At 47.8% G+C, this 20,826-nt stretch overlaps 1 protein-coding gene across 2 annotated transcripts in view; it reads left to right on the top strand.

Moving 5' to 3' along the window:
* The window catches only part of NEURL1 (neuralized E3 ubiquitin protein ligase 1), a 274,470-nt gene extending 254,886 nt beyond the window's left edge, over nucleotides 1-19,584 (top strand). For both annotated transcript variants that reach the window (XM_084635475.1, XM_084635476.1), the window contains exons 5-6: nucleotides 17,513-17,659; nucleotides 19,341-19,584. In XM_084635475.1, the coding sequence (XP_084491601.1) occupies nucleotides 17,513-17,659; nucleotides 19,341-19,582 (389 nt within the window). In that variant the 3' untranslated portion in view covers nucleotides 19,583-19,584. The remainder of the gene's footprint in view (nucleotides 1-17,512; nucleotides 17,660-19,340) is intronic.
* The last annotated feature ends 1,242 nt before the right edge of the window (nucleotides 19,585-20,826 follow it).

Below are 20,826 nucleotides of genomic sequence, written 5' to 3'. Positions count from 1 at the left end.
ATGCAGCCACCTCCCCTCCCATGTGCCATGGAGTAAGATCCCGCAGGCAGCCATAGCAGTTGCTTACACATGGAAATTGCCTTGTCTCGATTTGTAAAGCTACCCGCACTGTCCCGTTTTGCTTTTCGTTTAGTTTTCTATCACTTTGGTTCTGTTTCAGCTGGAAACAAGGTGGACAAGCCAGCACCATGTGACTGAGCAGCTTTCCATAGACCGTTAGTGGTCCATAAAGCACAGCGGGGTTTATGGAGACTGAACTCACTCCCTGGCTGAGACTCCTCCTTTCCTCACCAGGACCTCCATACCCACTGCCATCTTGATGCATCTTCTGCATCAACCCCCCCAAAGTTTCTGGCGGAGGGAGGTTGTCCCCTCCCTTTCCTGCGGTCTTCGGGGCAGCTGACTGACCTGATCCCCCTCTGACTCTGTAGGGGGCTGCGAAGCTGTATCCCCTACAATCCCACCATGGTTAGACAGTCTGTCCTTCCCACCTTCCTTAGGAAATGGTCTTTGTAACACTGCTGCTGATCCTGCTGCTGCCACTGCTCTTTCCCCATTTTGGACCCCAGAAACAACCCACAATGCAACACTTGTTCAAGGAAACATGCCCCAAAATATCCGCTAATATGTGTGCAATCATATGTTTAATTCACGTGCACTTACTGCAGCTTGTATGCAGATCAGTTGAGTCTAAACGATGATTTGTGTGTGCACTGATTGCCTATGCATCTCTGTGCTGCAGATAGTGTGTACAGTTGCTGGATAAATCGCACACATAGGTGGGGAACTAGGACTAGAATCCTGGTTCTTCAGCACCAGGAACATCAGTCTCTGACACTTGAGATAAAGGAGATCTGTGTAGTAGTAGGTCCTTATGATCTTCAGGAGCTAGCCACCAGAGGGCAACATGATCATAGATGCAGCCAGTACATTACCCTGGGCTCTGCCTTTTGGAATCTGAACCATGGGAGTCTTGTATCGCTCTGGCCATTTGGAAACTGGCAGTAATCAAAGGGTTAAAATAAATACACTACAAAATACCCTACTTCTAAATGCATAACATTATTGCACAAAAATGCATATAATGGGCCTCTTCCTTTAACAAGCATTCACTTAGGGAGTGCCCTAGTGTTTTATGGCCCATGTTTTTGATTTTGTCTATGGAAAATGGCCTCATTAAAGAGATACAGATTTAACAGCCCTGCATTCTATGACACTTAACTGCCTGAAGTTCTGGTGAACCGCAGGGCAAACAGCACTTTATTGCTTTAGCAGAATCCATTTGGAAGCATTTTCTGGGGTTTCTGGTGTATGTCTAAAATTTTTAAAATGTTCAACACGTCTTGGAAAGAAATTAACGTGTGTCAAATGCCCAGGTTGGATAAGCCCTTCCGTAAGGCTGGGTTTTATTTTTCTCAGTGAATTAGGCAGGCATTACTAATGCTAATTTGTAAGAGATCCTCGAAAGTATTGCATCCTCAATTGCTTCAGGGCGCTTCTCTGCTATTACATATGGCCCCCTGTGTACCTTCCATTTTCCCTTCATTTAAAAGTGAAATTAGCATAATGAGAAGCTGTCCTAGCATGGATCATACAAAATTGGGTAGTCGGCTTTTTAACAAATATGCATTGGAGCAGAACTTTAGAGCTACAGTGTGGGGCTTGCCTCATCATTATCTTTCTCTTGCATCAGTGCTGGTGACATGATAGGGAACACCATTTCTCTGTACATGTCCACAGCACCTTTCGTCCAAAGATCTGATGATTCTTCACAAACTCTAATTAACCCACCCAATACCCTTAGAGGTATAGTAGTGTTATCAATTCATGTCCCACATAAAGAGGAGGGAGCTGAGCTATACTATCCCCGATAATGTCACGGCTAACCTGGTGGCTGAACTTTGTGACTTTGTCCTTACCCATAACTATTTTACATTTGGGGACAATGTATACCTTCAGATCAGCGGCACTGCTATGGGTACCCGCATGGCCCCACAGTATGCCAACATTTTTATGGCTGATTTAGAACAACGCTTCCTCAGCTCTCGTCCCCTAATGCCCCTACTCTACTTGCGCTATATTGATGACATCTTCATCATCTGGACCCATGGAAAAGAAGCCCTTGAGGAATTCCACCATGATTTCAACAATTTCCATCCCACCATCAACCTCAGCCTGGTCCAGTCCACACAAGAGATCCACTTCCTGGACACTACAGTGCTAATAAACAATGGTCACATAAACACCACCCTATACCGAAAACCTACTGACCGCTATTCCTACCTACATGCCTCCAGCTTTCACCCACACCACACCACACGATCCATCGTCTACAGCCAAGCTCTGCGATACAACCGCATTTGCTTCAACCCCTCAGACAGAGACAAACACCGACAAGATCTCTGTCAAGCTTTCTTACAACTACAATACCCACCTGCGGAAGTGAAGAAACAGGTTGATAGAGCCAGAAGAGTTCCCAGAAGTCACCTACTACAGGACAGGCCTAACAAAGAAAATAACAGAACGCCACTAGCCGTCACCTTCAGCCCCCAACTAAAACCCCTCCAACGCATTATTAAGGATCTACAACCTATCCTGAAGGATGACCCAACACTCTCACAAATCTTGGGAGACAGGCCAGTCCTTGCCTACAGACAGCCCCGCAACCTGAAACAAATACTCATCAACAACCACATACCACACAACAGAACCAGTAACCCAGGAACTTATGCTTGCAACGAAGCCCGTTGCCAACTGTGCCCACATATCTATTCAGGGGACACCATCACAGGGCCTAATAACATCAGCCACACTATCAGAGGCTCGTTCACCTGCACATCCACCAATGTGATATATGCCATCATGTGCCAGCAATGCCCCTCTGCCATGTACATTGGTCAAACTGGACAGTCTCTACGTAAAAGAATAAATGGACACAAATCAGATGTCAAGAATTATAACATTCATAAACCAGTCGGAGAACACTTCAATCTCTCTGGTCAAACAATCACAGACATGAAGGTCGCTATCTTAAAACAAAAAAACTTCAAATCCAGACTCCAGCGAGAAACTGCTGAATTGGAATTCATTTGCAAATTGGACCCTATTAATTTAGGGTTAAATAGAGACTGGGAGTGGCTAAGTCATTATGCAAGGTAGCCTATTTCCCCTTGTTTTTTCCTACCCCCTCCCCCAGACGTTCTGGTTAAACTTGGATTCAAACTTGGAGAGTGGTCAGTTTGGATGAGCTATTGCCAGCAGGAGAGTGAGTTTGTGTGTGTGTGTGTGTGTGTGTGTCCCCTGGGGAGGGGGGGTGAGAAAGCCTGGATTTGTGCTGGAAATGGCCCACCTTGATTGATTACCATGCACCTTGTAGGGAGAGTGGTCACTTTGGATAAGCTATTACCAGCAGGACAGTGAGTTTGTGTGTGAATGGGGGTGGGGGGGGTGAGAAAACCTGGATTTGTGCTGGAAATGGCCCACCTTGATTACCATGCACCTTGTAGGGAGAGTGGTCACTTTGGATAAGCTATTACCAGCAGGACAGTGAGTTTGTATGTGTGGTTTTTGGAGTGGGGTGAGGGGGTGAGAGAACCTGGATTTGTGCAGGAAATGTCCCACCTTGATTATCATACACATTGTGAAGAGAGTGGTCACTTTGGATGGGCTATTACCAGCAGGAGAGTGAGTTTGTGTGTGGGGGGGTGGAGGTTGAGAAAACCTGCATTTGTGCTGGAAATGGCCCAACTTGATGATCACTTTAGATAAGCTATTACCAGCAGGACAGTGGGGTGGGAGGAGATATTGTTTCATGGTCTCTGTGTGTATATAATGTCTTCTGCAGCTTCCACGGTATGCATCCAATGAAGTGAGCTGTAGCTCACGAAAGCTCATGCTCAAATAAATTGGTTAGTCTCTAAGGTGCCACAAGTACTCCTTTTCTTTTTGCGAATACAGACTAACACAGCTGTTACTCTGAAAGGAAGGCTTTAGACGTGGAAGGGATTTTGGAGTTAGCTTCTCTCTTTGCCTCTGCCTCCGACTGCCTGTGTGATCTGAGATAACTCACTTCACTGCTCTATGCCTCAGTTACTCCATTTACTTAAAAAAAGCTTGTGGACATAATGAGAGGCCTCTGTCTGAGATCCTCAGATGACCCCTGAAGAGTATTACTGAGTTGCCATGTCAGTGGAAAGAACAGAGGGGGCCTACCTCTGAGATCCCCCCAGCTCTGACTGCAGACACGTTCCTGTCCCACACGGGTGACTCTTCAGCAAAGCTGCTATTTGAGTTCGGATCTGCCTACAGCTCACGATGGCGCGATGGCTACTTTCCAGGAGCCAAATAGAATGAGTGCGTTTCCTGGCTTGCGGAATTTGGCTGTGTGGGTTAGGCACAGGACAGGGACCTGGCACTGCCTGCTGTAGCAAGTTACATGAAGTTTTGGAGCTGGGATTCCACTCGGTCATGCTCCCCTTCTTTCACAGCCAGATCCTGTGTGTTGCTGACCCTTCTGCAGCTATCACTGAAGCCGGTGGGAATGATAGGCACTCAGCATCTCTCAGGATGAGAGTTTAGATGAGTGCTGTTTGGAGCATATCTACTTCCCATAGATTATGACTGAGTAAAACAAACAGAACTTCTTCGAGTGACAGCTGTGGGACTCAGCCTGCACAGAAACCATATAGTGCTGTAAAGGCTTCCCCTTTGCACTCATTCCTCCATGACAATGGAAATTAAGTTTTTATCACCATCAGGATAATAAAATATCCCTAGATTCAATGAGCTGTTCATAGTAAGTGATATATGGATCTCCCTTATCTCACTACGCCTTTGCCTGTCTGCATTGAATAAACTGCATATGGGATAATTTACCAGCCTCTTTGAATTATGGCTCATCTGTCATGAAAGATAAAGTCTGCATAAATCTTGGACTAACGCTGGCATGAGTTAGTTATTCTGGCTACTTGCAAGAGTGACAGAATAGACTAAACTCACTGATAACACCCAGTTTTTCTTTTCTCCCAATGAAATACACGCTAGAAGCTCAGAGGAGCAGTGAGGAAGAGGGGAAAGTTTTCAGTATGATTAGATTGTTTCCCACCCCACCCCCCAGCTGCTACCTCATTACTGTCAATCTCTGCTGGATGAGTGCTGAATTTTGAAGCATTGGACCTGATGACTGTTTTCCTTCTTGTTCAGAAAACAGCATCCACCTTCACAATACTGGCATGTCTGAGCCAAATGGCCTTTATATGACACTCCTCTGGCTATGAGGATAGAGCTGGACTTTCTGCCACAGAAAGGTGGTGATTAATCTAAGATTAGTCTCGAGAGCTCTGAAGTTAATAGTCTTTGTCATAACAGAGCAAGACACGTGATTTTCAGGTTTTCTTTCAAGCAAGACGACCCCACAACCCCCAGCTCTTGGCAGCTTAGGTTTTTTTGGCTCTGAATTCTTCCATAGGAGGTGAACTTTCTGTTGTATTTCCCTTCCTAATCCAGTGTCCACCTGGTATCGCTTTAAGCTATGGATATAATCTTCCTCCATGGGGGGGTGGAGTCACTGCAGGTCCATTATGACATGGCCCATAAATGATTAGCTCTGCTAAAGCCCTATGTCCACCTGTGCCATAGAAGTCATGGAAGACAGTGGAGATCGGTAAAGAGAGAGCTGAGCTGACCCCATGCACTGCTAGGGACCAAGGTGTTTTTTTATTTTGACAACTAATGAACTAACACGGACAGGAATGCGATCAAAGGGTCAAACAAAGGGAACCTGACGGGGACACTGAGCAGAGAACCCTGGGCAGGGCCCACTGCTCCTCGAAGGCATTGCTAGGCAGCAGTTCTGCAGAAAAGGACCTAGGGTTTATAGTGGACGAGGAGCTGGATATGAGTCAACAGTGTGCCCTTGTTGCCAAGAAGGCTAACGGCATTTTGGGTTGTATAAGTAGGAGCATTGCCAGCAGATTGAGGGACGTGATCATTCCCCTCTATTCGGCATTAGGGAGGCCTCATCTGGAGTACTGTGTCCAGTTTTGGGCCCCACACCACAAGAAGGATGTGGAAAAATTGGAAAGAGTCCGGTGGATGGCAACAAAAATGATTAGGGGGCTGGAGCACATGACTTAGGAGGAGAGGCTGAGGGAACTGGGTTTGTTTAGTCTGCAGAAGAGAAGAATGGGGGCGGATTTGACAGCTGCTTTCAGCTACCTGAAAGGGGCTTCCAAAGAGGATGGATCTAGACTGTTCTCAGTGGTAGCAGATGACAGAACAAGGAGTAATGGTCTCAAGTTGCAGTGAGGGAAGTTTAGTTTGGATATTAGGAAAAACTTTTTCACTAGGAGGGTGGTGAAGCACTGGAATGCGTTACCTAGGGAGGTGGTGGAATCTCCTTCCTTTGAGGTTTTTAAGGTCAGGCTTGACAAAGCCCTGGCTGGGATGATTTAATTGGGGATTGGTCCTGCTTTGAGCAGGGGGTTGGACTAGATGACCTCCTGAAGTCCCTTCCAACCCTGATATTCTATGATTCTATGACCCCCAGAAATGTTACAGATTTTTATTGTTCTTTTGGCGGGGGAGCCTTGCCCTTGCTTTTGCCATCAATACCTCCCTTTCTCTCTCCCTGTGTGCCTGTGTTCTGGGTCCCCTGCCTGCAATTAGCTCCTGAGGGGTTCTCATCTTAGCCTGGAGATGACTAGCACTCTGATCCTTCGCAGCCACTCTGTGGCTGCCCATTGTACAGGCCCCTGGTCCTCCCAAGTCTATTTCAGGGCTTCCTCTAAGGGTGTGATGCCTGGTAGCAGCTGGGCTTTACCATTCAGAACAAGAGAGACCCCAAGGCCTCCAGACTACTTGCAGTACGTATGATTAAGCATGTGCGTAGGTCTGTGGGGCTTAGCATTTATCTTCATAAATGGCATAACTCTTGAATGGTGCAGACACCCACGTATGCTAGGATAAACCCTTCCTAGGAACAGATTTTTCCAGAGCTCACCTGCAACTGGGGCCACATTTGTAAAAGAACTCAGCTCCTATTTAGGCACCAAAACAAATGGCAACGTTTTCAAAAGAGCCGTGTGTGTGTGTGTGTTTGTGTTTTAGGGGAGCTGCTGAGCTCTTTTTAGAAAAATCTGGCTCCTAACAAGTAACGGTGAAGGGTGGGATTTCTAAAGTTATCTAAGCTAGTTAGGTGCTCAACTTCCATTGGACTATGATGGATGTTAGGCACCAAACTCTCTTATGCACCTTTGAAAATCCTAGTTTAAAACTGTAGCCAAGCATCAGTTACGATAACCAGCCTTTATTGTATGGGCTCCTTACCCAGCCAAAGTGTTAGGCATGCGGGGAAAGGACAGTCAAAATGCCAATGACATGCATAGTGGAGACATAGCAATAGGTCGTATAAGGTTGTGGTTCCCTCAAGAGCTTCTGCCTCCACCACAGATGATGAGAAAGTGGCACCCAGGTTGGAATGTTCTTTACTACATTGTTTGAAGTTCTAAACGTAGCAGGCCAGGCCAGTCCCTGGTAGTATGAGCCCATTAAAAAAACATAAATAATGACAGCATAAGGCTGAATTGAGATGGTGGTTTGCTGACAATATTCAGTGAAAGAAGACCTAAGTTAGAGTTTGCAGAATGGGAATGTCCCTGATAAATACTCCCCTACAGCTTGTACCGTTTGGGTGTATGTTATATTTATGATGCTTGACTGACAGTCATAAAAGCATTAGCATGTAATGCAAACAACTGAAACTGAATCAACCACCTGAGCTAGTGTTTGCCAGGGGTGTTGTGTGCTGCCACAAAGCATTTACAGTGTTAGATGCTGCCACAAAGCACGGATGTTCCCATGTTCGCTACTGTTGTTCTTTCAGCAAAGCGTGGAGTTTGTTCCTATTTAAAAGGGAAAGCACCAGCCTACGACATAAATGTCTCTTTCCAACTTATTTTCACTTCAAAGCAGTGTTAGTTCTAAGCATGTGGAGTCCACTTCTGTAAGGCTTCCAGAAGCGGACCCCACTGACTTGGAGGGAGTCTTGTGCATTCAAGGCTTGTAGATTAGACCTTGAATGTATACAAGGGTGTATAATGCTGTATCTAGTGATCAGGGAAAGGAGATAGTGAGTCAGTAATGATTTACATCCCTTTCCCTATACAAGTGCTGAGTAATCTTCCCTCACCGTCCATGGATCAGCGTTCACATTGCACTCCCCATCAGTACCTGGCCCAAACCGAGGAAGCTAATGATCCAACTAGTGGATCAAATTCGGTGATGAATCCTGGTCCCGTGCAGCCTGAGGCACATTGCGCATACGCTAAGACCATCCATCCTCCTACACAGCGGTAGCATGTTAGGCATCATGGGCCTGGTCCCAATCCCCTGAAGTGACTGGGCATCTGTCCATTGACTCTGAAGGGCTTTTGATCAAGCCACCCTAGAGCTCACTCCGTTGCCATTATTCTGGCCTCTGAGCTGGGAAATGGCCATGGTCCTCTGTGTCAGCCATCCCAGGGTTAGGTACCATGGTAAGAAGTGCATTATAAATGTCTTAGATTCATGGCAGTTAGCCCCCCTGGCCTAATCCACAAACATCCCACAGCGTCTCTACTCACATCTGATTAAGCACCTACTGAGCAGCTTTGAAAGAAATGTTTGAATGGCATATCACCATTGGTATCCAGCAGTTTTTTCTCAATCCTTCTCAGGGGCCTGTTCAGCAATAAGCACAATAGCAAATCTTAGTGGTGGCCCATTTTTGAGTTAACTGTGAAAAGTAAGCATAGAAATCATCTTTATTTTTTTTACAATGGGGAAAGTGTATTTTTTCCCCGCAATCTCACAAGGGATCTCCCTTAAACTTTCAAAATGGCTCCATCCTTCAGCTGAGATCCAGTCCAGCAAATTTTGGCCCGAAAGGAGGATCTTTTGGCAAGGTGCCAAAGGGCGGAGGGGGAGTTTTAAATGAATCACTTTTGCAATCTTGCCTTGAGCATTCATTATGATTTAATTACTTGGCCTATGCCATTGCTAGGGCATCTGAGTGATTCACATCGCAAAAACCAGTGAATACAGGAATTCGATGTGTTCACTTGTAAACAGGTTTTATTGTGTGTCTGTTTGAAATTGATCAGCTCTTAGGAGTTAAAAGGAAAATTACATGTGTTGTTTATAACCTACACTGAGAGGGAAAGATGATTTAACGCAAAAGACTAGGCTTCCCATGCAATAGTATTTATTTCCCACATTTCTAGGAATCCATCACCATAGCATCTGGGTTCTGTTTACACACTGTCTTGTCTTCGCTAAACTGTTTCCCAATTTAGGAGCCGTCCTCTCCTCAAGGAGCTCAGAGCCCAGTAATAGCCAGTCAGGAGATCAATTCCCCCCAGTAGTTCCACAGCCACAGTCAAAAGAGAGCCTGAGCAAAGAAAAGGCTGCTAAAACTGGGAAAAACCTAGGCTGTGACTGATCTCTGCTGAGAGTGAACCCAGCACTTGAGGTTTCCTTTGGTGAATGTCCGGTCACTTGGATCAAAAGCCAAAGCATCCTTCTTGACCACAGCTGGTGCTTCTTGGTCAAGCTTAAGTATTCTCTGCAAAATGGGTTTAGTAATGCAGTTAACAGTTATACTCTCTTCCTTCTCAGGGATGTTGGGAGGATTCATTCATTTAACAGTTAACAGCTTTGTGATCCTCTGTTGGCGATATTGCAGAAATGCAGAGGATAGTTATTACTTGTTGTTCAATCAACACTGATACTAGTGGTTTGAAAATGGTGTCAATAAACCTATTGGTATATGGGCCTGAAGTCAACAGGCGTCTTTCCAGCGAGTTCTGTGTGTTTCGGATCAGGCCCTGTAAGCCAGAATGTTAGTCATCTCAGGAGGAGAAGAATGTTCCAATATTTAGAGTTGTTCATATTTTAAAGGACCAGATCCTGCCTTCAGATGTGCACAGTTGGTTCCGTAGAGTTCCGTGGGAGCCATGTTCAGACAAACGATGGCAGGGTTTGGCCTTGCGAGTAAATGTGCATTTAGAATTAGTCAGAGCTAGTTACTGTAATTCTATTGACAGGTTTCAGAGTAACAGCCGTGTTAGTCTGTATTCACAAAAAGAAAAGGAGGACTTTGTGGCACCTTAGAGACTAACCAATTTATTTGAGCATGAGCTTTCGTGAGCTACAGCTCACTTCATCGGATGCATACCGTGGAAACTGCAGCAGACTATATATATACACAGAGAATATGAAACAATACCTCCTCCCACCCCACTGTCCTGCTGGTAATAGCTTATCTAAAGTGATCACTCTCCTTACAATGTGTATGATAATCAAGGTGGGCCATTTCCAGCACAAATCCAGGTTTTCTCACCCTCCGTCCGTCGTCCCCCACCCCCACCCCACAAACTCACTCTCCTGCTGGTAATAGCCCATCCAAAATGACCACTCTCCCTACAGTGTGTATGATAATCAAGGTGGGCCATGTCCACCATAATTCTATTATGTCCCCTGTAGCGAGTCTTATACCACATGTGACGCTGTAACATCTGAGCGCCTTCCAGCAGTGCATTAATCAACGTGACTGTCACGCGTGGCTTGTTCTCCCACCGGGCCAGAAACGTGTGCGATGGAGTGTCTTGTTTTGGTCGGGCTCTTTTAGTAAATGGGTTGCTATATATTTACATTGGAGAAGGCAAGGTCAAAGCAATGAGCCTTGCTTTTGGAGCGGAAGGTGCTGACATGAAGTGTGTGTGGTGGGGGGGATGGCCCTTAGTTCCCTGGGTGTTCGTTGCTTTCTCTCCAGCAGAGACTAGCTTTAGTCTGATTGTAGAGAGTTCTAATGTGCCAGTGGATAATGGCTGTCGACTACGATCCTCTTCATTTCGTACATGGTCTGTAACATTAGAGGCTTCTGACCAGCACAGGAAAAGAGCATTCAGCTGCCTGTGTTTGTTTTCAGTTTAATGAGGTGAGCTGCCAGCTGTTGTTAGAAACAAAACCTGACCTGAGCCTGCTGAAGGGAATGTCATCCAGGTTGACTGGATGAGAAGCAAGGTTTTGTTTTGTAAACTTCTCTGGCTATTGAATGTTCCTCTTTGTTGTGTGTATAGTGACTGTGTTGTGAGCTATACCCCGCTGGACTTGTTTACAGTATATATTATCCATTAGCTCGGTTTATGGCTAGATCATCCATCAGACTGGAGAGGGTCCATTGCTGGTGTCTGTGAACATAGGATCTATGCAGCTCCTTCACACCCTCGAGTAGCCAGCCCTCCAGGCTCCAGTTCACCTCTCTGTAACTCCCATATAGTAACTGAGACCTTCTGTACTGCCTTACATCTGAGCATAGGCACCGACTCCATGGGTGCTCCGGGGCTGGAGCACCCACGGAGAAAAAATGGTGGGTGCTGAGCACCCATCATCAGCAGCCCCCCCATTGCTCCTTCACCCCCCCCAGTGCCTCCTGCCCGCCACTGGGCCCCACAGATCAGCGCCTGCCCCCTTCCTCCCCACACCTCCTACCAGCTGTGAACAGAATAATCTGATCACCCCACCCCCAAGGCAAGGGCGACATAATGGATAAAATGCTGGCTATGCTAGAGGGAGCCTGATATTTCCAACAACTCCAGAGTATTCAGTTGGTGTCATGAATACACACAGCTGATCCACTCTTTCCAAGCCTGAGGAATAGGTTTTCTCGGGGGCTGAGAGGTACTGAGAACCTGCCACTCCCCCTGACTTAAATGGAAGACGTGGGTGCTGAGCATCTCTCAGCACCAGGCCTCAAAGCGCTGTCATTCTGGTATATTTCCCGAGGAGGGTGCAGGCAGAGTGGAGGGAGGCCATGACTTACACCAACATACCCATGTCACGTGCACTTCAGAACAAGGCTGATGCCCTAGGTCTCTGTGCAGACCTTGCAGCCTTGTCAGTTCTGTGAAGCAGCGCAGATAACACTGTGCAGACACCAACTGAGTTGGTTAGAAGGGCAGTTTCTGTTGTGGCTTTTATATGTGTCTCCTCCTATCAGATGGGAGGAGAGTCACCAAACTGTGCTGTCTGTGGCAGATGAAAACAGGGGCTGTAGGATAAAGGGAGGAAGGTTGGTTGCAAGGCTAAATGACAGGACTGGGAATCACAGCAGGTCTGCAGTCCTGGAGCTGCATTGTTCCCAGAAAGGGACCTTTTGGTTCCTTCAGCATTTATCATAATAGAGTCAGCTCCCTGATAGTCCTGCCTTGGCACATTGAAGAATCAACATGAAGGAGCGGAAATGTTCCAGAAAGGTAATGCAATGTGTGTGAAGCATCCCACGCACACCAGGGTTACAGAGAATGTTCCGGGAGAAGGCAGCAGTTATCAGTAGAAACACTTGGTCACATTCAGGCTGATACTGTCAATATTAGGCTACTGTATGCTCCCATGCCCTGCCTCAGCAGCAGCTATGTTACAGTGCTGGACAGAGGTCATGGTCTGGTGTTCTCTGATACCATAAGGGGAAAACATCAAGGGCGTAAGAAACAAGTACCATGCTGTTTTTTTGTGCACTCTGAGAAGAGCAATGAACTGTGCCAGGTAATATTTCCAAGATCCGTTGGTTGCCTGTGTTAACCATCCCAATTAAAAAGAAAAACACCGAGCTGTTGAGTTTTATACTCTACATGGCTGACCAATATGGTTTGGAGCAAGATGATTAAAATTCTATTACAGGCAGCATAGAACGCTTGATTTAACAGGACATGCCCAGCCCTTATTGCCAGGGATGACTTGACAGGCTCCGTCCTATCCAGCTCCCTGTGATAAAGTCCACTCAAGTCAGAAAGTCACTTATCGCCAAGGAAATGGAGACACTCACAGGCTATCAGCTGGCATTTTCAAAGGAGCCTAACAGAGTTAGGCACCCAAATCCCTTTGAATATCCGAGCCAGATCTGCCGACCTCACCATGCTCTGAGAATAATTTAAAGTTTCTCCAGAGTTTTGAAGATGTGATGTACACGAAATGTGCTAAGTCACATCATTCATATAATAAAATACACAGGGATTGCTGAAACACGGCAACTTGTGGGGTGGAACAAAGCAGCTGTTTAACAGTGCACAGCAGTACAGCTAATAAACTTTACGACACAGGGTAGCTTGTTAGTATGTATTAAACACTCCTTTTTGGCAGTGTCAAATGCTGTGTTACTACGGGGGGGGGGGGGGGGAGGGGGGATGTGCAGAGGTTTCGCTTCAGTAACAGCTCCGAGTGAGGAGGTAGTTGTATAAAGGAGACACAGACTTTCAGTACTTGCGTTACTTAAAGCGTCATGCTGCTCTTACCGCCGATCACCTCCAAGACTACATCCAAACAGCATTGCTGAAATGCAGCCACCTCTGAGAGTGGTGCCCAAGCCATCTGTTACCCAGCATGCTGCCAAGAGAGAGGAAGGCACAGCACAATCAAGGACGTTGCGGGAAAGGCCTCCTCTTATGAAAAGGACCATGGCCATGAGATCTTCAGCATCCATGCAGAGGAGCGAGGACCTTGCTTTTTATGACCTGTTGGAAAGACTTGCTGTGCACAGTAAAGTGACTGGGAAAGGGGGCTGCACTATGGCGTCCTAATGTATTTCAGGAGAAATTCAGCTGCCCATGGAAGAGGAATTCCGGCACGCTCACTTCGGTTTAGAAGAAGGTGCCCGACTTTTCCAAAGACAGCTTGGTCCTCCCGTGGTAGCTGCCCTCTGAGGAGCTCCATGCACTTTAACCACACTGATGAATTAAGTCATGCAACTCCCCTCTGTCATACCTCTGAGCTCCATTTCGCAAATCGCCTCTGGGCCTAAACCTCCCTAGGTGGCTTGTCTCAGGTCTCACAGCAAGTCTGTGGCAGCGCAGGAACAGAACCCACAGTCCATGTTCTTCAGCGACCCAGTCCTGTGTCCTGGGTGCATTTCCTAGCTATGTAGGTCTGTTTACCAGAGGCATGTGCACGCTGTCAGAGCAGAAATGTAACAAGTAGGAAACGCGTTTAACAGAGTTAAAAGTGAGACAAGTAATGCCACACACAGTGAGCCAGGTGGGCCAGGCTTTCATTTCACTTGCTCTTCAGTGGTGTCGACAGGGAAGCTGAGGCAGAACAGGCTAGTTTTCTTTCTGTGCCTCCCATCCAATACCCTTCTCATGCAGTGCACCTTGGCTACATTAAATATTGGTCAGATACCTGGCTGATGGCCAACACTGGATTAAATTCCAGTTGTCTACAGGAGGCTTTTGGGTGGCTCAACCTGCTGGACTCTAGGATTTGTTTCTAGCCTGGTTTGACTACCAAGTGCAGCTAGCCTCACCTGGAAAGAAGGAAATTGAAGCAAGATGCTCTCAGCAGGACTGTCTTCCTGGCCGCCTGGTGCTTTTTCACTTGAAAGCAGCCGCCGACTCATTGAACTATGCTGTGGATCCCACTTTCTCATATATGGTAACGTGCAGGAAGCTAAGCATTCGTGGGTATTTAAATTCTGATTGGGCACTATCCCTGTTGTCTCTTCCACGAGAGACTGAACACCTTGGAACTCCAGACAAACCAGTTGCTCCTTTGTGCCTGCTCTGATCCCCATTAGCCATCCCCCCTCAGCTATTGGTGGTATGGTTACCAAGCAGACCCCATCCACCTTCCCAGGGGAGGGGAACGGGGGAGACCCATGTCACCGTCTGTGATTGTCTGTATTTGCCTCTGGGGAGACATTTCAGCTGATTATTATTATAGCAACAGGACAAGAAGCAGGCTGAGCCTGAGTGAGTTAGTAATGCTGTCTCTGGAGCTCCCCTGTAGAACTGGCTGGAAAATGAAAAGGAGTACTTGTGGCACCTTAGAGACTAACCAATTTATTTGAGCATGAGCTTTCGTGAGCTACAGCTCACTTCATTGGATGCATACTGTGGAAAGTGTAGAAGATCTTTTTATATACACACAAAGCATGAAAAAATACCTCCTCCCACCCCACTCTCCTGCTGGTAATAGCTTATCTAACGTGATCACTCTCCTTACAATGTGTATGATAATCAAGGTGGGCCATTTCCAGCACAAATCCAGGGTTTAACAGGAATGTCTGGGGGGGGGGAGTAGAAAAAAACAAGGGGAAATAGGTTACCTTGCATAATGACTTAGCCACTCCCAGTCTCTATTCAAGCCTAAGTTAATTGTATCCAATTTGCAAAAGAATTCCAATTCAACAGTTTCTCGCTGGAGTCTGGATTTGAAGTTTTTTTGTTTTAATATTGCGACGGTTAGGTCGGAGATCGAGTGACCAGAGAGATTCCGTCACCTTCAGCCCACAACTAAAACCCCTCCAACGCATTATTAGGGATCTACAACCTATCCTGAAGGATGACCCAACACTCTCACAAATCTTGAGAGACAGGCCAGTCCTTGCCTACAGACAGCCCCCCAACCTGAAGCAAATACTCACCAGCAACCACACACCACACAACAGAACCACTAACCCAGGAAGCTATCCTTGCAACAAAGCCTGTTGCCAACTGTGCCCACATATCTATTCAGGGGACACCATCACAAGGCCTAATAACATCAACCACACTATCAGAGGCTCGTTCACCTGCACATCCACCAATGTGATATATGCCATCATGTGCCAGCAATGCCCCTCTGCCATGTACATTGGTCAAACTGGACAGTCTCTACGTAAAAGAATAAATGGACACAAATCAGATGTCAAGAATTATAACATTCATAAACCAGTCGGAGAACACTTCAATCTCTCTGGTCACTCGATCTCAGACCTAAAGGTCGCAATATTAAAAACAAAAAAACTTCAAATCCAGACTCCAGCGAGAAACTGCTGAATTGGAATTCATTTTCAAATTGGATACAATTAACTTAAGTTACCTTGCATAATGACTTAGCCACTCCCAGTCTCTATTCAAGCCTATTTCCCCTTGAAGAAAAGGAGTACTTGTGGCACCTTAGAGACTAACCAATATAGTCTCTAAGGTGCCACAAGTACTCCTTTTCTTTTTGCGAATACAGACTAACACGGCTGTTACTCTGAAACCTATTTCCCCTTGTTTTTTCCTACCACCCCCAGACGTTCCTGTTAAACCCTGGATTTGTGCTGGAAATGGCCCACCTTGATTATCATACACATTGTAAGGAGAGTGGTCACTTTAGATAAGCTATTACCAGCAGGAGAGTGGGGTGGGAGGAGGTATTGTTTCATGGTCTCTGTGTACATAATGTCTTCTGCAGTTTCCACAGTATGTATCCGATGAAGTGAGCTGTAGCTCACGAAAGCTTATGCTCAAATAAATTGGTTAGTCTCTAAGGTGCCACAAGTCCTCCTTTTCTTTTTGCGAATACAGACTAACACGGCTGTTACTCTGAAACCTGGCTGGAAAATGTGGGCCAAGTACCTTCTGCCTCCGGTGGCCTGGGAGCAGGCATGTACTAGCAGAGGATTCCACAAACAAGGCCCTGTGACAGGCGAGTCCCAAACACAAGAAGGGATCATGCTCAGGCCTGCCATGGAGTCAGCACCCAGTGTCTGGTTCTCTTTGCCCCAAGCAGGTTTCTGCTTTGGTTGCTTGGCAGGCTCCTATCGACATGGTTTCTTAGGGGGTCAGCTGCCCAGGCAGGGCCAATTAATACAAATCTTTCCTGTCCTGTTTTCTCATTTCCCAGTTTGAGTGCCAGCGTTAATTTGCTGTCTGTTGCCTTTGAGCACCAGCTGGCCTGGTCACGTCCAGGCAGGGGGGTTACCTGAGAACAACAGAGGCTTCGAAACAGCTGCAAAGGAGTTCCCTTTTTTATAGACAGGAAAGGGACACCAAGGGAGGTGATATGATTCAGTTCAGGCCACATAGCAAGTGGCGCAGGACCGGGATAAGAACTCACTCTTTTCTTCCTGCCAGGCGGCTCTTGATTGCCTTGGCATGAGCTCGGTGGTGCCAGGACTCTCTGTATTTTGCTCTGGGGTATACAGCACTCGTTATCAAGGGGATAGCTCCTTGGGTTCCATTCCAGCTGGCCAGCCATGTGCAGCCTCTCCCGCTGGCCACAGCCCCATCCCTGCATGTGACGCTGCTGGGGCATGGGAGGGTGAGACTGTGGGTGACGTATAATGAAAAGTAACATTTAAAAATGCAGAACTATTTACATTGGCTTAAAGGAATCCAGCTTATGTAGGGGGTGGGGGGTGTTCAAATCTCTTTTAGGCCAGCTGATGGGGGGGGGGGGGGCGAGGCGCCATCTGGTGCCTGGTTTAGGATGGGTTTGTTAGGAATGGAAACTAAGGGTTAAGTTCTGGTCCCATTGAAGTCAATGGCAAAACTCCCATCGACTTCAGTAAGGCCAGGATTTCCCCCCCAGCTCTCATTGTGATGGATCAGAATGAGCGATGCACGCCCAGCCCGAGGCAGGTATCGATGTGCAGGAGCAGGGCCTAATGTCTGGAATAATCACATGGGGACAAGCTTTTTTAAAAACCACATGTCTTTGTTGTATTGTCCAGGTTCCACCATACTGGCTGAGCGACTGGGCCCATCTACACCGAGCTCTCCCACTTCAGCCCCAAATTCCCCCACGGGTCTCTGCAGCGGGGTTTCTGATCCGATACTGAGTACGTGTGGCTCCGGTCGGCTCTGCAGCTCCATCAATGGTGAGTGTGCCTCGCACACATTCGCGGGTTCCCTGCCATGTTCTGCACAGCCACCCTTCCAGGTCTCCGTTCAGTGCCCATTAGTGCTCTAAATGCATGGGGCGGCATACATCTATGCACCTGTCAGCTCCCGAAGTGAGTAAGGGAGAAGAGCTAGAGACCCATGAGGTCCCTAGGGGAATGTTTTTACGTGGAAGCCACCCAGATGCTTTGATACTGGACAGCAATCATTTTGTAGGCTTTTTCATCATCAAAAATCTCCAAGGGGGACAACAAACTTTCTAGACTGTGTACACCCTCCTGTGAAATGCAGCTGCCTCTGGGGAGAATCCTGAAGGCTGTTTACATTGATATTCTCTACCAGAGCCAGTTCCCATAATCCCAGAGGCTGTCATAAGCTTCCATCCAGCCTCACAAGCTCTCAGGGAGAGAGGGAGGCAGGCAGAATTCCCGTTGCACCAAGAGGTCATGGCTGTTTGTATGAGGGTAGTGCCTGGTGTCACCCATGCACATCCCTGCCCAGAGAACCCACGGGCTGTGACTTGCCCAAGGCCACAGTCCCCTGCTCATGTCACCAAGCAATGCACCAATCTTCGAGCTGCTGCCACCATTGCTCTGCCCTCCCTTCCAACCGTTAAACAGTAGCCAACCCATTTGGCAGCTTCCAATTTGCCCTCTGTAGTGAATGTTTGTACAGTGCTTGGACACTGCAGAGCTCCCTCTGCGGGCCAGCTGGGCGTGCGATCAGACAGCCAGTTTTCCCATTCGCCCCTGGTGCAGTGAGCAGCTGTTTTGTTGCAGTGCATTGGCCACAAACTCTAGGCAAACGGCACAGCTGTACTACTAATCCCATGACAAAAGCAATGTTACCCACCCTCAGAATCCCTTACATTTATAGAGCCCCTTCCTTGCCAAGAGCTCTGCCCCCTTTCCAGACATACATTGGGCCTCTCGCCACAGGTCAGGTGAGCTAGGTTCAGAGTTATGGTGCCCATTTGCCGGATGAGGAAGTGGGGAGTGACTTGCCCAAGGCCGTGCAGTGCATCAGTGGCAGAACCGAAAACAAAGCACCAGACGCCTGCCTCTCAGGCGTGTGTCCTTAACACATGACCACCCTCCATCCCTGCATGGACTTTCTGTGACCTGTTGTTAGAAGAAACAGATTTCTTAGGCTGTGTCTACACTACAGCACCTATGGTGGCATAGTCCCCTGGTGTAGACACAATGTATGCCAACAGAAGTGGTTTTCCGCCAGCATCGGAACACCACCTCCCCGCACAACGTTGGCTATGCTGCCCGAAGCCCCCTTCCGTCAGCATTGCTGTATCTGCACTGCAGGTTTGTTGGCAGAACAGTGCCAAGCCGGGGTGTGGGATTTTTCTTGTGCTACAGCAGAGCCCTGAGGGATTCTCCCTTCCTCATTGGTGCAGCATTGTGCACAGAGTCAGGTGCATTATGGCCTTTTCTCACCTTCCGCTGAGGCCTCAGCGATTGGACACAGTTAGCTGCAAAAGCTATTGAAGGAGACCTGTTAAATCACCCATTCTACCCCCTGCCTGTGCAGGGTGCTCCCTGCAGTTCTAGGTGCAGCAGGAGTCTGCTCTGACCGAGTCACTCCTCTCTCCCTAACCCCGAAAAGCTCATGACTGAGTAAAGAGCGACCGTGTTCCTTGCATTTCAGGCACAGCTCCAAACTCCCCGGTCAGCATGCCGGAGTCACCCATCTCCCCATCTGGCTCAGGGGTCTGGGGGGACGAGTGCACCATCTGCTACGAGAACATGGTAGATACCGTCATTTACTCCTGCGGACACATGTGTCTCTGCTACCCGTGTGGGCTGAAACTCAAGAAGATGGCCAACGCCTGCTGCCCGATCTGCAGACGGGCCATCAAGGATATCATCAAAACATATCGCAGCACTTAGAACAGCCGTATGGATGGGGGGGGGGACGCTGTGGGCGGGGGGCAGACGTGAGAGGAGCGAGGGGTCTCGGTCTTCACTCATCATCTGTGAAATTCAACATCTGAACCACCCCAAGGAGGCTGGAGGTGGGGAGGGGAGGGTCCTGCTGGTGATGGCTCTTCCGCTCCCCCTTGTCCCCCATGGGTTCTTAACTCCAGCACATCAGGGAAGGCAAGATGAACCTCTCTTTCTAATGGTTTTACATTTTAATCTCAAGAAAACAGCTGGAGCTGTTCTTCCTCTTCTACACCATGCCCAGGGATGTCCTTCTCCCCAGTGGACAGCAACTGTAGGCAGCTGGTGAGTGGCAATAATCCAGAGAAGAAAGGAGGCCTTTTGGGGGCAACTGACCCCCCATCTCACAAAAGCCTCTTAAAAGGGCAGGGCTGCATGGGCCATTCAGAAGAGCTGGGTGTCCAGCAGGAGCTCTGGCACAAAGGGTGTGAAAGGACGAGTCTGGCAGAGAGAAATTATAGATCCAAACCCTTTTGCTGGTGGCAAAAAAGCTCCCAGTAACCCTGCTCTCTCTTTGCTCTCCTGAGAGCAGTGGCCGGTGAATGGAAATCAACGTGTTGAGTGCTTCATGGGGGGAGAGTGGGCCTGTGGATTTTTGGTAACGGAGAAATGCATGGTGGGGTGGTGGGGGGGAACAGATGGGTGTGCTGCATGTGGTTCCTGCGAAAGACTCTAGTGTTGGGCATGGCTCTGCGTGTTGCCTTCCAGCAAGATGACACCCTCAGGCTTACGTTTGCCCTTCAGCATCCTTTCCTCACCAGCCGGCTCCCTCCTGTCTGACTCATTGGGGCACTGCATGACTATAACCCCACTGCACCGACGCTTGCTCCTTAGTTCTCCCTGCCCTTCCCATCAGCGTTTCACAAGCCAAAAGCCTCTTCCCCCCCACCCCACACTCAGCATTTGTGAAAAACACTGAGGAAGAATGTCTACAACCCCCCTTTCCTCCCCCGCACTCTTTTTTTTTATGGTAGAGTGTTAAATGTCTCTAAAGGAAGGAAACCTGGTTCGTGATCGCACGCTCTTGGCCACACTGATGTGGTCAATGCACTTAGTCATCAACAAGCGAAAAAAGGAAGAAAGTGGCTTAAAGTGGATTTTGTTTCTTTGTTTTAAAGAAGGAGCTTCTGATCACTCAAGGGCTGGGGAGGAGGGAGAGAAGTGGGCTTTGGCTGCTGCTCCTGCCACCC

This window comes from Lepidochelys olivacea, assembly GCF_965140295.1.
Source record: "Lepidochelys olivacea isolate rLepOli2 genome assembly, chromosome: 7".
NCBI classification, from domain to species: domain Eukaryota; kingdom Metazoa; phylum Chordata; order Testudines; family Cheloniidae; genus Lepidochelys; species Lepidochelys olivacea.
This window is presented reverse-complemented; position numbering and strand designations above follow the sequence as displayed.